At 39.5% G+C, this 16,001-nt stretch overlaps 1 protein-coding gene across 1 annotated transcript in view; it reads right to left on the reverse strand.

Annotated features, from left to right (window-relative positions):
* Nucleotides 1-3,331: 3,331 nt before the first annotated feature.
* The window catches only part of FSIP1 (fibrous sheath interacting protein 1), a 215,763-nt gene continuing 203,093 nt past the window's right edge, over nucleotides 3,332-16,001 (reverse strand). Inside the window, exons 11-12 of the mRNA XM_055130727.1 lie at nucleotides 11,428-11,929; nucleotides 3,332-3,605 (exon numbers count right to left, since the gene is read on the reverse strand). Coding sequence (XP_054986702.1) covers nucleotides 3,538-3,605; nucleotides 11,428-11,929 — 570 coding nt within the window. The 3' untranslated portion in view covers nucleotides 3,332-3,537. The remainder of the gene's footprint in view (nucleotides 3,606-11,427; nucleotides 11,930-16,001) is intronic.

A 16,001-nucleotide genomic window follows, 5' to 3' on the forward strand; every position in this document is an offset into this window, starting at 1 on the left:
AAGATGTGCTACTACAGGAGAACAGGAGCTTGTTCCAGCTTAGTTCCAGTTTACGGAGACTGACCTTCAAATCAGCAGGTTGTATGAAAATAAAAATCTGGTCAAAAATTAAAATTATGCTATCAATTTAACAGTATTTTTCTCCTACAGGATTTTATTGTCATGAGTTTCAGAGTTAGATTGAAGGTCAATCAACTTTATGTTCCTTGGAAATTTGTAATAAAATTGTGCTAGCAGTTTTCCCCAGAAGTCAGGAGAAGAAAAAAACTCAAAATTTAGAAACTCCTAAATCCATTTCTAAAGTGAGTTTCAAATTACTTTCTTACTTCCATCTGCATTCATTGTCTTCTCTATCTTGTTCAGGAGTACACATTTTGGGCCTAGACACGATCTTAAAACAAAAGTCCTGTGGCCGGGGCAGTAGTACAGACAGTAGGGCTCTTGCCTTGCAAATGGTCAACCCAGGTTCGATCCCCAGTATTCCCTGAGTCCCTTGAGCATGAAGAGGATTAAATTTTAGAGCCTAGATCCAGTAATAAGCCCTAAGCACAGCTGTATGGACCAAACTCTGCCTCCCACCAAAAAAGACTAAGTAAAACCCTAATTTTAATACAAATCCATTTTTCCCTTTCAGGGTGACAGTTTATGTCAGTTGTTTTGATTTGGTTTGGTTTTGAATCTAGAGCCTTTGTGTGGAATTGCATTTTAAATCATCTTAGCAGTTCTGTAAGAAGCACCTTCAGATGACATGTTATGTGTTATGGAATGGTGTTTTATTAAAGAGGTCTTTACATAAAAAAAAAAACAAAGTATACTTCCTTTTATGGTCAAATTCATTCCTTATGATCACTGTTTTCTTTCCCTTCACATGAATTCCTATAATATAAAATCAGCTATCTCCTCACACCCACCTCCAAAATTAAAAGTTGGGTGGGGAGTTTTGAGGGGGGCTGTTCTCTCTCTGTCTCTCTCTCCTGTTTCTCTTTCTCTCTCTCCCTCTTTTTTCACTTCCTCTACCTCTCCCTTCCTCTTCCTTCCCTCTCTGACACCCTCCAGGCTGAGGTGAAATATGGATCCACTTTATTACCACTCAAATTTCCACACATATCACCTCTTCCCTGATTGTTCCAGCCCAAACCCTGCAACATGCACAAGTAATATATCATCCCTATCAAAGCACAAAATCATGATTTTTAACTTCTGACACTACAGCAAAATTCTTGGTATTAAGATAAAGTGCATTGTAGTACATTGAATTCAGCATAAACCATTGCTATTTTATATATATTTTTGTGGCCACACATGGCAGTGCTCAGGGCTTACTTCTGGCTCAGTGCTCAGGATCACTACTGTCAGAGCTTAGGGGACCATTTGGGATTTCAGGATTGGCAGCATGCAAGGCAACCTCCTATCTGCCAAACTACCATTCTAGTCCCAAGTCACCACTATTTTAATAAAAACCAAAATAGGAGCCTGGAAAAAATAATTACCTATTGAATTTTCTGAAAATAATAGCTGAAGAATTCTATATTTTAAAAGTTAAGGGACTTTGACATAGCACAATCATTAACATTAACTAATACCAGAAGCAGAGGGACATAAAACTGTACTGGGGAAAAAATCATGCTACATATATATTACTCCAAAGTTCGCTGGAGACAGTATAATAATCAGTTTATTTATTGAATTAGAAATAAAGTAGATTTCTAGTTCTGATGCCAATTCATTGTATGGCCTATCGACAGAAAATTTTGACTTGCATCCAGGTTACTGACTTGCAAGTAGACAAATCCTCTAAGTACTACGGATTTTATTTTTATTTTTTTAATTAATTTATTTTTTTATCAGTGAATCACCGTGAGGGTACAGTTACAGAACATTCTCATGTTCCTGTTTCCTTCATACAATGTTCAAGAACCCATCCCTTCACCAGTGCCCATTCTCCACCACCAATAAACCCAGTATCCCTCCCACCCCCCAATCCCATCTCCCCCCACCCCACTCTGCCTCTGTGACAGGATATTCCCTTTTGTTCTCTCTCTCCAATTGGGTTGTGGTTTGCAATATGGGTGTTGAGCGGCTATTGTGTTCAGTCTCTAGTCTACTTTCAGCACGCATCACCCTTCCCGCCCATGGTCTCCAACCACATTTTACTTGGTGTTCCCTTCTCTATGTAAGCTGCCTTTTCCCCAGAATGTGAGGCCAGCTTTGAAGCCATGGAGTCAACCTCCTGGTACTTATTTCTACTATTCTTGGGTGCTAGTCTCCTATTCTGTTATTTTGTATTCCACAGATGAGTACAATATTTCTATGTCTATCTCTCTCTTTCTGACTCATTTCACTTAGCATGATACTTTCCATGTTGATCCACTTATATGCAAAGTTCATGATTTCATTTTTTCTAACAGCTGATAGTATTCCATTGTATAGATGTACCAAAGTTTCTTTAACCAGTCATCTGTTCTAGGCACTCAGGATTTTTCCAGATTCTGGCTATTGTAAACGGTGCTGCGATGAATATAAAAGTGCAGATGTCATTTCAACTATACTTTTTTGCTTCTCCAGGATATATTTCCAGCAGTGGTATTGCTGGGTCAAATGAGAGCTCAATTTCTAATTTTTTTGAGAAACATCTGTACTGTTTTCCAAAAGGGCTGAATCAATTGGCATTGCCACCGCAGTGAAGGAGAATCCCTTTCTCCCTGCATCCTCTCCAACAGCGGTTGCTTGTGTTCTTTTGTACCACAGATTTTAAATGACCAATCTTCAATGAATACTCAAAAGAGCAAATTCTAAAAAAATAATGGCTGAAAATAATATATTAAATAATTCAAAGTCCTTCTTAAGAAGAGTGTTATTGGGTGAGAGGGACATTATTGGAAATTAGCCTCCCCCTCTGCTCTTGGTATGCAAGGCCGACCTCCTTTGAATCACCTGTACCACATATGGTCCTATAAAGACCACCAGGGACCACTCATGAGCACGGAGCTATGAATAGTCTCTGAGCACAACTAGGTATGCCCCCCCAGGACTCCCCAACTCAGCCACCCAAATAAACCAAGAAAGTGTCACTGCTACTAAGATAATATAAACTAACATCCTAATTTCTGTTTTGTTGAAGAAATTAATTTCATTCTATGGCAACTTGTACTTAAGGTATTAGACAGAAAGGGAAGAAACAGAGTCAGAAGAGAAACAGCCATTGATGAAATCTGTGTAAAACATATAAAATCAAACATGAAACAATCACAGCACTTCGACTATATTTAATTCATAAACAGACACAAATTGTTAGTTTTTTTACTGTGTTCCTGATGTTGTAAGGCTTAAATTTAAAATAATAATAATAGTAATATTCCCAAGAGTCTTAATGAAGAAAAACTAGTGAACAATTACAAGTCAGAAAAGAGAAAAAAAGAAAAAATGTAACCCCCAAAATTTTAAATCATTATTTAAGAACAGTCTTCTACTATGCATTCAGTGAAGTCAAAGATTTGGAGAGAAATGGAGTTTTACTTGCTACCAACTTTCTCAGAATCACACCCAGCAAGTTTTCGTTTCAGATTCTTGACGTTCTTTTATGACATCTTCAGTCCCCTGTTCATCTGCACATTAAAAACAATGACCAAAATTTTAAGCAATCAGAAATGTGTGAATAATTAAGAGAAAAACTATTCCGCATATAAAACACTAAATACTTCACACATTAGACAATGATCACATTCTCATTTGACATTTTTGGAAAGTTACCAAACTGCATGTTACATTTACAATAGTGAGAAAGATAAGGAGTCTGCCCTGTGTTGATTGAGACTACAGCTAAAGTAGAACTTTTGGGGTTTTGAGAACTAAAATCATCATCAATTTTATTTGTTTGGGGTTTTTTTTTTCCAGAAGAGAGTTCTCACCTGGTGGTGCTCAGGGCTTAGTCCTGGCTCTGTGCTGAGTGATCACTCCTGGCAGGCTCAGGGATCACAGGAGAGGCAAGACAAGCACCCTACCCACTGAACTATCTTTCCAGCTCTGAATCTGAAGATAGTGCAAAGAAAAATAATAGTAGTTTTGATGCCTAACTTGTGGGGAAGTAAAGTAAAATCAAAACAAATGTTCCTTTTTAAAGCAGCTTAGAACTATGTAAGAACAAAAGAATGGGACACTAATAAATAAAGTGGACATTTTCTTCTAACTAAAATGAAAAGTTCATTTAAAAATGTAACAGAAATGAATGTAATGTAAGATAATCAGAACATACTATAACTCTGTACACTGCTGATGAGATTGTAAAATAGTGCAACTGTTGCTGAAAAGACTGGGAGTTCCTGAAAGTTTATTAGATGACCTTGTAATTTTACTTCCAGGCATATGCCCATGGAAAATGAGAACATACAGCCATACTAAAATCTGTATGTGAATATTTTTCACAGCATTTTATGTAGTAGCAGAAAAAGTAGAAACAATCCAAACATCCATCAATGATGAACAAAAATATTATGGTATATCTATGCAATGGAATATTTCTCAACAATATAAATAGATACATGTTCACACATGGTGAACCTTGAAACCATTTTACCAGTGGTAAAAAGTCAGCCACAAGAAGTCATAAGATCCTTGATTCCATTATTATAAAAATTTCAGGCTAGGTAAATTCACAAAGGAAGGAAGCAGAATAGTGATTTTCTAGGGTGAGGGGACTGTAGAAAAAAAATGGGAAGTAACTGATAATGGGTAAGTTTTTCTTTGAGGAGTGAGGCAAATATGGTAAAAGAACTTTAATGGAGGCACAATTCTTTTAATATACCAAAACCCACTGATTTTTATAGTATTAAACCCTTACCCCGACATAGTTGTGTCTGCATTCTAATTGTCAAAAGCTGTAAAAGCTACCTTATTTTGGAAAAGAGCTTTACAACAGTAATTAAGAGGAGGATATTTAACTGAAGAGATCATCCTGAATTATCTGGGTGGGCACTATCTTCAAAAAACAAATGACCTTACGAAGAAAAGCAAAGGCAGATAAGAAAGGCAGATGAGAAGGGGCAGGGGGAGGAGAGGAAGTAGGAGGGCAAGAGAGAGGAGTTGGAGTGATGTGGCCACAAGGCAAGGAAGCCAAGGACTGAACATCAACAGCCTGGAAAACTCGAGGCATCCAGGAAGCATTCTCCCCGAGAGCCTCCAGACAGAGCGTGGGCCTCACTGGCACATGGTTCCAGACTTCAAGTCTAGAAAATTGTGAACAGATTTTTATGGTGATAACTAGTGGTGCCAAACACTGGAAATTATTGCAGGTATATAAAATATGTCTCAACAAAGCCGTTTTTAAAAAATCAACCATGAATTAAGGAGAACTGATTTGGCATTTCAGAGATATGCATGAGAAATGTCATAATATCAACACGTAATGAAAGGAGCTACTATAGCAGGAGGTGAAGCAAGGTAGAATGGATGGGGAGAAGACTACATATCCCAAGGATGAAATGTATATACTGGCTGTGACGCCACACCTCTGGGCCCTTCCTTCTCCCTGTAATGTTCTCCTTGTCCACCCAACTTATGCGTGCTTATCTTGGGAGGCCCACTTTGCCAATGCCTCATCTCCCACTGTCCATAATTCCCTCTGTACCACTGCCATGGAGTCAGTCCTAATACTCTTGTCCTGCCCTGCTGGGATTATGTGGTTAAGTGCCTGCCTTCATCCAAAGAACTATAAAAAACTCAGAACAGCAATTCTGTTCTACTCACTTTCTATACTAGAACAACTTCCTTTCAGGAAAATATGACGCAGACAATTTTGACAATGTCTGAGGACAGTTTTGATTGTCACAAACTGGGGAAAACTACTATTACAGAATGAGTAGGGGTCCAGGAATGCTATTAAACGTTCTAAATGTGCATGACAGGCCCTCACAACCAAGAAATAACTAGTCCCCAAATGTCCATTGCTCCAAGGTTGAGAAATCCTATCCTGAAACTTGAAAAACATCTAACAGAAGAGAAATTCATGAAATGTGTGTGGCATAGATGGGTGGTACAGGAATGAGAAATAAATGCGAGGAAGCATTTGGGCCATGGTTTTAAAGTATGGCCACAGAACAGATCCACACAGATCCCCATCCTCCAATATAAGCTTAAAAATAGTGCCCACGCCGGCTCAGGGTGGAAATATTCTTCTTCCTTGGTTTTTCCTCCCTCTGGGAGGAAGCGGAGTGGCATCCGCCATATTATGGAACTTTTAAACAGGTATGAACTTGGTGGCGAGGAAAAAAAAATGTGTTTTGAACTTGAAACAACGGAACGCTTGGGCAGTCTCGGGCCGGGGCCGGTACCGGCTCGAGCTCCGCTGAGATTCAACCTGGGTGGCCATGCCTTTGCACAGCCACTTTGCTGCTGAACGACCAGGATCCAGAGCCAGCTATATTACTTCGGGTCCCAGCAAGTGCTTGCAGCCATGTCTCCAGACTGTGAACTAAGCTTTTGCTCCATGCTGCCCCATGAAGGGAAATGATGCAATTTCCAACTTAATTCTCCCTGGACTTAAGTACTAAAATACAGAAATCCTAAACCTACCTCGGCCGCGTGACTTTATATCTCTTCATTCTCATCAGTGGAAAACTAATTATCAAATGTTTCCTTGTCAATAGGGCTGTATTTTTAGGGGATAAACTCCAACAAGAATAGTGAGTTCTGTGCTGAAACTCCAACAACAATAGTAAGTTTTGTGTTGAAATATGGAATGTAATCAAGGTAAAGAGAAAATGAAGTGAAATTTATCAGTTATGCAGGTGGGGGTGGGGGGTTGTGGGGTGGGGAGGTGGGAGGAATACTGGGTGTTTTTTTTTTTGGTGGTGGAATATGGGCACTGGTGAAAGAACGGGTGTTTGAGAATTGTATAACTGAGACATAAGCCTGAGAACTTTGTAACTTTCCACATGGTGATAAGTTAAATTTTAAAATAAATTAAAAAAAAAAGAATTACCTGGGACTGTCCTTGGCCAAAGCTGGAAATCCCCTAGACGCCTCTTGATAGTTCTATGATAAGTAGGATATCTCTGGGCACCGCAGGTGGCATGAACAATTAGCTCACAGACTTGTGACTGCTTTGCCGCAATTCTTGGGAAAACTGCCAACATTGCTTATGTAACAATATGCCATATAATGTTCCCTGCTACTTGGATCAGGGTCTTTGGTAAAGATTCCACTGCATTGGATGAGACTTGGGCCCTAGCTTGCGCTAGCAATAAAGAGTGCCTTCTATTTTCAAAAAAAAAAAATAGTGCCTAGGGATGACCCTTAGAAACTGATTTAGTTCATCTGAAAAGGAGCCAAGGCATTAATTTGTTTTATATCTCACCAGGTGAATCTAATGTGTAGCTAAAGTTTGTAAAGAAATGTCTAGTGGAAGGATACAGAAAAGTTCAAAGGGCCTGGTGGATTTAAGGAGGTTGACAAGAAAGATCTGTCAATTATACAGATTGTATACGCATTATACAAAGCGCAGATGTGCCCCTATTGACCGTATGTTTCAAATGAAGTATTAAAATGAAAGAGGTGAGAACTCCCAGCTAGGACATGCATGGTCTCAAAGGCTAGAGGGAAGGTTACCTCAAGGAAGAACAACAAGAATCGTTAGAGAGATTGGTTCTTTCTTAAAATAAATTTTTAAGGGCAAGGCAACTGCCTTGCTACCAACCTCGATTCAATCCCTAGTACTATATATGTTCTCCCAAACACTGCCAGGAGTGATTCCTAAGCACAGCCAGGGGTGGCCTCCAAAGGAAAATAAATAAAATGTGAGGAGTAAAAGCAGGGACTGAGCAGATGGGAAAGAGAACATGGTCTGGATATGATTTTTACCATTCCATAGTCTCTAGATGGTGGTGGTGATGGTGGTTTAAAGTCCTAAAGTCCAGGGAGTGAAAGTAATAGTACGGAAGGTAGGGCATATGCCCTGCACACAGCTGACTTGGGTTCAATTCCTAGCACCCCACATGGTCCCTCAAATCCTTCCAGGAGTAAGCCCTGAGCTCTGGCCAGTAGGGTCTCCATACCAAAAGCAAAAATAATAATATCCTAAAGTCCAGTGACAAATAAACCATCCACTTCAGAAATTGCCCACGTGGCAGATGCATGCTTTACCTTACACGGGGTAGCTTGCTAAAACAGACTCTGACAGAGCAGGTCTGACGAAGGGTCTGGGGTTCTGCATTTTTTACAAGTTCCCAGGTAATGTCACTAAGTAGACAGAGAAAATAATGGCAAATGTTTACATGAGACGTCTATTGCAAGAATTCATTTAAAGAAAATTCATTGAGAGTAACAAAGAGGTAAATTCTTTAAATAGAAAGTGCCCCTACATTTGTCTTATGTAAAAGGGGAATGCACACTAGAAATTTCTGATATGGCAGCTCTAGATTTTGAGCCAAGAAAGAGGAGGGTTGTTTAGGTCACTCAGAGCACCTGAGAAGTAATGAATAACCTTGGTAAAGTAATTTAACATATAATAACCAGAAGACCTGGAGGAACTAAGAAAAGTCCAGTCAAGGCAAAGATAAGTTACATATTTCCTTATTAGCAAACCAAATTATTTTAATGAGAAAAAAATAACAAATAGTGTTACTATTTTTAGATTCTCACTGCTCTACTTCCAACCCATAAGATTATTTACAACAAAGAAAAGTTTTTCAAAACAATCTAATGCCTTTGAAACCCTTCAGATGGTATGACTAAAGGCATATACCAACAAACACACCCATCAAATCACTGTAATAGCATTTCCAAAAGTAAATTTACCTACAATCAGGCTTTCTGTAGAAAGTTACAACCAAATAGACCTTTGGATGGGCAGAACCTTGACTCATGTTCTAACATATAGTTGTCATTGTTAGCAGGACTTGTTCTGAGAACCTCAACAAATAACATAACTAGTGTTCTTACAACTGAAACCTGTGTTCCTCTAGCGAAACCTTAGAGCTTACATTAATGCCAGTATGAACATTCCAACTTGAAACTCTGGCTAACTTTGAGTGGACATAGACTCTATACAACCAACAGAACAACAAAAGCACATCTTCCACCCCCCCACCCCCGCCCATGAACCCAGTGCTCACCTTGATTGCAATAATGTGGTTGCAATCCATGGAGCTTTCCAAACTTGACCATTTTGACCCGTTACCACCGGGATCTTATTAAGATGCAAATTCCGAATGTGGAGATTTGGAGCAGGGCTTTCAGGCAAGTTTAATAAGCACCCCCCTCAAACCACACTCCAAGCAGCAAGAGCCCATAATGTCAGATGATAGTCACATGACTGCAAAGGGCTAAGCACAGGAAACAGAGGACCAGGTAAGGGAACACGTCCTGAGCAGAGTACATGCCCCTTCCGATGGGCTTATCTGTTACTCAGCTCCATTGGCAGTGCCAGAAATGCATTTTCTAAGAGGAAAATCTCCGATTAAATGTTAAATGACAGGTTAAGCCAACCAAGTCCAGCCTCTGGTCTACCCATTTTGTGCGGGTTTTCTCATTTGAACCTAAAGTTCTAATGTCATCTTATAGGCAAGGAAACTGAGAGGAATTTCCTTGCCTGTAAGTGCAGAGGAGAACAATTAAGCACTTGGCTGAGATCACTTGCGAGCAACAGAGCGAAACGTGGAGGAGCCCGGCCTGATTACTGAGGGTAAGAGTGGGAGTTGGGGGCTAGGGGTTGGGAGAGGGGGTGTTAAGGCCCACACCCTCTGCTCTTCAAGGTCCTACAGTTTTCCTGGATTTTCGTTTGTTTGCTTTAGGCCTCTGAGTAAGTAACTGCTCTTTGGTCTTCTGTTTTCCTTTTCAATTTAGAGTGACCAACCATCCCTGCTTGCCAAGGCCCCAGGGCTTCCCAGGGTGCAGGACGCTCAGCGGTGAAAGCACGACACGCCCCAGCACACCAGGGCAGAGGCCACCCTCATTTTCATCTCGGGGTATTCTTTTTAAAAACAAACTTCTCTGACTCATGGGTGCATTAATTGCAGAAAAGTCTTGAAACACGTCACTACTAACTAGGTCCTGTGGGAAAGCCTATTTTGTTCTCCTTCAACAATTAGGTCAGGTCCATCCCCTGTCTAAATTTTGGCAACTGACTCTTATGTCCTTTTGGGGTCCTATTCTACTATTTTTTATTGTCATTCATATTGCGTTGTGTATGACATGAATTCATATCAACAGCTAGCTCAAGTATGTGGTGAAGAAAAGAAGAAATTTTCCATGCAGAGATGTTTCTCCTTTTCTCGAGGAAATAATCCAGCCTAAGGTAATGGGACTGGAAAGTAGACGAGACTCTTGTTGGCTCGTGTGTCAGTGTCCTCAGCCGTCTCCAAGTTTCAGTAGTACCAAAGGTCACTGGCCACCGTGCTCTTTAAACTTCTACATGGAGAAATTTAGATTGAGGACACATTCCATTCCTCCCCCCGCCCTCCTCCACTCTCCCTGTGAGCAGAAGAAGCAGTCACCCCTTCGGTGCATGTGGGGCCAAATGGAATTTTATGCTCACTCAGATCTTTCCCCAGAATAAGTCAGTGCCCCTGTCTTCCTCCTTCTACTCCTCCAAAGTAGCTTCTTAGCTCCTCCATAAAATTAATTCTACATTAACAGGTCCCCACCTCTACCAGTGACTGGGTGCTTAAGTTCATTCGGGGGTCACAGCATTAAGAAGGCCATTGGCTATCTGCCTTGAACTTCTAACAGATAAACAACTGGATATTTGTTAATGCTAGCTGCTCTCCTTAGAGTTTAAACATGGGTTGATCATGAAAAATGGCTGAGAATCTGAAAGCTGGAAAGTTGCATACAGAAACTAAGAGAACCACAATAATCTGTGGCATCTGAAAAATTCATTTCTTAAAACAAGCCTTGAGGGAGCGAGGGTTTGGGCACCTTCCAGGGATACCTGGCTCACCTATGTGGGGTGGGTGATTCAGTGCCTGGCCCAGTGATACTGGGAGCCACCAGGGCCACCAGCGACACTACATAGAGGGTGATATAGTGCTGGGATCAAACTTGGGGTCTTTAGTATGCAATGCATGCCCACCCAGAATAAATTTTATCACTGTTTTCAATCTTGAAATTGAAATACTAAGAAAATCTGTTCAAACCACTTGTCTCCATTGAAACCAATTTCTCTTTTCCTCAGAGATCCAAATTGTTTTCTGGATAACCACCAAAAAATATGATTATTTTAAACATATGTTAGACAAATCTGTTTAACCAATTAAAAACATTAAATATGATTGTTTTAAACAAACATTGATAAGCAAAGTTTTCCTGTTAATAGGCTTCTATTTGACATATCCATAACTAACAAAACAACCTCCTTAGCCTCTTCTTCTTAAATGTGACCTTCATATGAAGATACATACTAAGAAAATGACTCACTAAAACGCCCACTCTCACCTGGTTTGGCTGTGTCGGGAGAGCTGAGATTCAGATGTTGGTCTTCAGATGAAAGGCTCGTGTTGATGCCATACAGTGGATCATCCAAGAAAGAGGGCCTCTTCAGTCTCCCAATGCCAAGAGTCTTCAACATAAAATAGTCAGCTGTGTCGTCAGTAACTTCGTCCTGGGAAAACTGGAGGCATTCCATGTTCTTGGCTTCGATGGCTAGAGCTGGTGACATGGAACACCCAGTCAAGGCTTTGGTGAGATAGTAGCCTACAGAGGCTTCTTCTGTGCTCTTGTCTGCGTCCTCTACCTCAGTGTTTCTGCCCCGGACTTCTGACCCATTTAGCAGCTCGGAGAGGGCAGATCTTGACAGCAAGGGTAGCTTGGGTACTCCATCCTCAATGGCTTCCTTTTCTCTTTCTGAAGAAAACGGGACTGTGGATTTTCCTTTGACTGTGCATTCCTCCAAAAGACACCTTAACTGTTCCTCAGAGAGAAGTGACGTTGAATTTAGCTGATAAAACAAACCAGAAGTTTTCAGAATCAACTGATTGCATAACCACACTTATTTCTGGCAAGCTTTCAGTAACACAATATAAATGCAAGGTTCAGTGCTCACATAAGACATCTCTGAAACACATTTACTTGTTTTATTTTATGTTGATTTAGGGACCACATCTGGCAGAGCTCAGGGGCAATTCCTGACTCTGTGTTTGGGGGAAGAGGGTGTCACCTCTGGTACTGCTTAGGGGCCACACAGTGTCATGTAACTGAACATGAGCTTCCTGCAGGCAACACATGCAGTCAGCCCTTTGAACTCTCTCTCTGGCCTCAAGGTTCTTCATTTTTGGGGCCGGAGCGACAGCACAGCGGGTAGGGCGTTTGCCTTGCACGCGGCCGACCTGGGTTCGATCCCCGGCATCCCATATGGTCCCCCAAGCACCGCCAGGAGTAATTCCTGAGTGCAAAGCCAGGAGTAACCTCTGAGCATCGCTGGGCGTGACCCAAAAAGCAAAAAAAAAAAAAAAAAAAAAAAAACGTTCTTCATTTTAAAGTATCCAAAGTTGCAGGGGAAATATATAGCATTCCAACAGAACATAAAATTTAATATTAATCATACATTAATCATGGAAAAGTCCTATAATTCTGAAAGAAATTAATTGCTGCACCAAATAAGCCACTAACTCTTCACCACACATGAAAGTATCTTCAGCTGAAATGGAGAAACTTTTTTAAAATCAAAACAACAAAACCCTATAGTTCATGCTTTATGATACCAAGCAGAAAATAAGCAATCACTTTATGGATGAATAGTCAGGGATCCTGTTATGATCTCAAATAGGTGTTTCTCTGTTCCCATAATCCCTAATGGAAACAGAATCATCACCCAATTACTGAACTAGGGAAAAATATCTCAGGCGAACTCTACCTGCCCCTGGGTAATTCACTGTTCCTATATCTATCCACAAGTTTCAGCGAACAATACTGCTGAAGAAAGAAAAGGAAGGTGAAGGGTTGACCCAGGCTGAGATGTGTAGCTGTTTCAAAGTTGCAGGGGCGTTCCAAAAGCATAGCATTTGAGGAAGGGGATTTTATCAGACACATTTAATCTTTGCTCATAGAATTATAGGGGTTGGGTGTGTCAATCAAGATCTTGGGGATTAAAATGTATATATACTTTTTTAAAAAAACACTATTGTTTCAGTAATGCTCTCAGGAAATATAATTAATCCAATGACAGCATTAAAATATGACCCATAAAATTTCAGTTGAATAACATGTCACTTTTGAGTTGCAACAATCTCAGAAAGGAATGGGATTAAAATATGTTGAAACATGCTTCTTAAAAATTCTCGTCCTCTAAAGAATCAGTACCTTTCATGATTGATATAATGGATTATCTGTCACTGTATCACTGTCATCCAGTTGCTCATCAATTTGCTTGAGCGGGCACCAACAACATCTCCATTTTGAACCTTGTAACTGTCTTTGGTATACCGAATATGCCACGGGTACCTTGCCAGGCTCTGGCCGTGCGGGCGAGATACTCTTGGTAGCTTGCTGGGCTCTCTGAGAGGAATCAAACCCGGGTTGGCCGCATACAAGGCAAATGCCCTACCCAAAGGTGAAACGAGAATGTGAAGACCCACTTCCTGCTTCCCTGCTACCTTAACGTCATCTGGCTGGTCAAAACTTAAGCATTTCAGTCTGATCCCACTTGAGAATGGGGGTATAGTAGAGGTCAGTGCCTACTGGGTCATCGGGGGCTTTACTAAACTACTTTACTAGGGTCTTAATAATATTAGAGTCTGTCTCATAGTCCCAGTAAATTCATAGATCCAATTCTTTTCACAGAATCATACTGTTTGTTTGTTTCTAGATAAGCTGGGGCCTAGGAATGAACACATTTAAAGAAGTCTTAATTTCCTTTACAGAACTAATGGATTTACATTGTTTCTCTTGCATCTGTCACTGGACAACAATTCTAGCTAGTGAAACACTGGGAGAGGTTATTTGGTAGGTGTCCAACCAACTATAAGGATGTTAATTCTCCACTGACACGCACACGCTAAATTAGAGTCAAGAACAAAGATTTCTAAAGGAAATTCTAGGAAACACTAATCTTCCTTAACAAGGGAATGAATTATCTAACAATGAGGAATCCTTGTAGGAAATGCCAATCATGAATTGCAATGACTTTCATTTCTACTTTGGGAAAGTAAAAACAGTGGTATTGACCTACTTTGAAAACACACAGTAAGAATTAGTCAAGTGTTCGGCATATAAAAGACACTGTTTAAAAGCAGCTATTATTTGAATTATTGTAAAATGCTTCTAATGTGGCTAATAAGAATAGTATGTAAAATATTTTGCATGCTTTAAAAATATATCCTTTTATAAACATTTAAATTACCATGTTAAAAATTAATTTTATAGTAGCAAGCGCCATGGTGTCATTGAGAAAAACAATAAATTGAATAGAGACATACTTTCAAAAATTTGTAATGGTAACTACCATAGTTTTCAATAGGTCTAGGTTTATTATTATTTTTGTTTGGATTATTATTATGATTATGACGATAACTGTTTCAAAGTATAGCATAAATCATGATGGAGCATGGCATCTATGTTTTCTTCTTTGATCTCAGAACTTCTTTTGCTTTTCTGTGTCTTTTGTAGTTCCAAATTCTATACTTGTTTTATTCTATTTCCTTCAAAATTGCCATTGGAATTTTGAGAAGGACTGTGTTCATTTGTAGGTTGTACAAGATCAGATGGTCAATTCAGCAATGTTTATTTTTCATTGGAGGAACAAAAAAAAACAGTCAGGAATCACTCCTGGTGAAGCTTAGGGGAATCATATAAAGAGCTATGACCAAACCTGCTTCAGCCAAGCACAAGGCCAGCAACCTCCTAATTGTATTATCCCTCCAGCCAGTGATGTTTATTCTGATAATCCATGAGCCTGTGTGTCTTTCCATTGCTTTATGACTTCTATTTTTTATAACAAAGTCTTATACTTCTCAGTGAATAAGTCTTTCACCCCCTTTATTATTAGTTTTACTCTCAGGTATTTATTTTATCTTTTTTTTTTGAGGCAACTCTAACTGGGACTGTTTCCTTAATTGCCATTTCCTCCAACTCACTATTTGCGTATAGTAATGCAACAGACAAATTGTATTGACTTTGTATCCTGCTACCTTACTGAACTCATTATTTTTATCTTTTGAGGACTCTGTAAGGTTTTTTTTTCAGGACTCTGTAAGGTTTTATAATCATACACAAACATCAATAGTTTTTTCTCTTTTCCATTTTGGATGCCTATCTATTTCTTGATTAATTATCCAGTTAGGCCTATGCTGAAAAGTAATAAGGAGTGTGAACATATTTCTCTAAGTTTCAAATCTCAAGGAAAGTGCATTCAGATTTTTACTTAACGCAACTTTTTCTTTCATATTTTGGTTGCTAAAAATTAATATAAAGTATAAAAAACAAAATTATAGGAGTTGAACCCAGGGTCCAGCATGTATCCTCCTATTAGACTACATCCCCAGACCTGTACTCATATTTTTAAATATTAATTTTAAAATTAAATTTGAAGTATTAAATGGGATTCCTAATTTATCTAATTCCTAATTAGATTAATTCTAATTCCTAATCTCATTTCTAATTTTTAATGATTCCTAACTCTTTCCTAATTATGTTTGGACATCAGAGACAGATCCAAGTTTCATGGAGTCCCAAAGTAATATAATCTTGGGGCAGTTCAAGGGTACTTTTTTAAGTTAAAAGAATATAAAATTTTACAATTACTACAAAAATGGGTTTCCTTCTGCTTTTGCTTCTTCCAGTGTGGAGAGTGACCCCAGGGCCTTTACACTTGCAAGCAAGTGCTCTACTACTGAGCCACATCCCCAGGGTCCATGAGTCCTTTTTTGAAAATGTGAAAAGATCATAATAAATTACTGGTGCCTTGAGAGGTAAGTCAATGTCGTTACAGTCTGTTGGGCACTTACCAGAATGACTACTAAAGAAATGCTTCCTCATTACAACCTATGTCCTTCCACTCCTCAAGACCCCACACA

The sequence above is a fragment of the Sorex araneus genome, chromosome 3, assembly GCF_027595985.1.
Source record: "Sorex araneus isolate mSorAra2 chromosome 3, mSorAra2.pri, whole genome shotgun sequence".
In the NCBI taxonomy this organism is placed as follows: domain Eukaryota; kingdom Metazoa; phylum Chordata; class Mammalia; order Eulipotyphla; family Soricidae; genus Sorex; species Sorex araneus.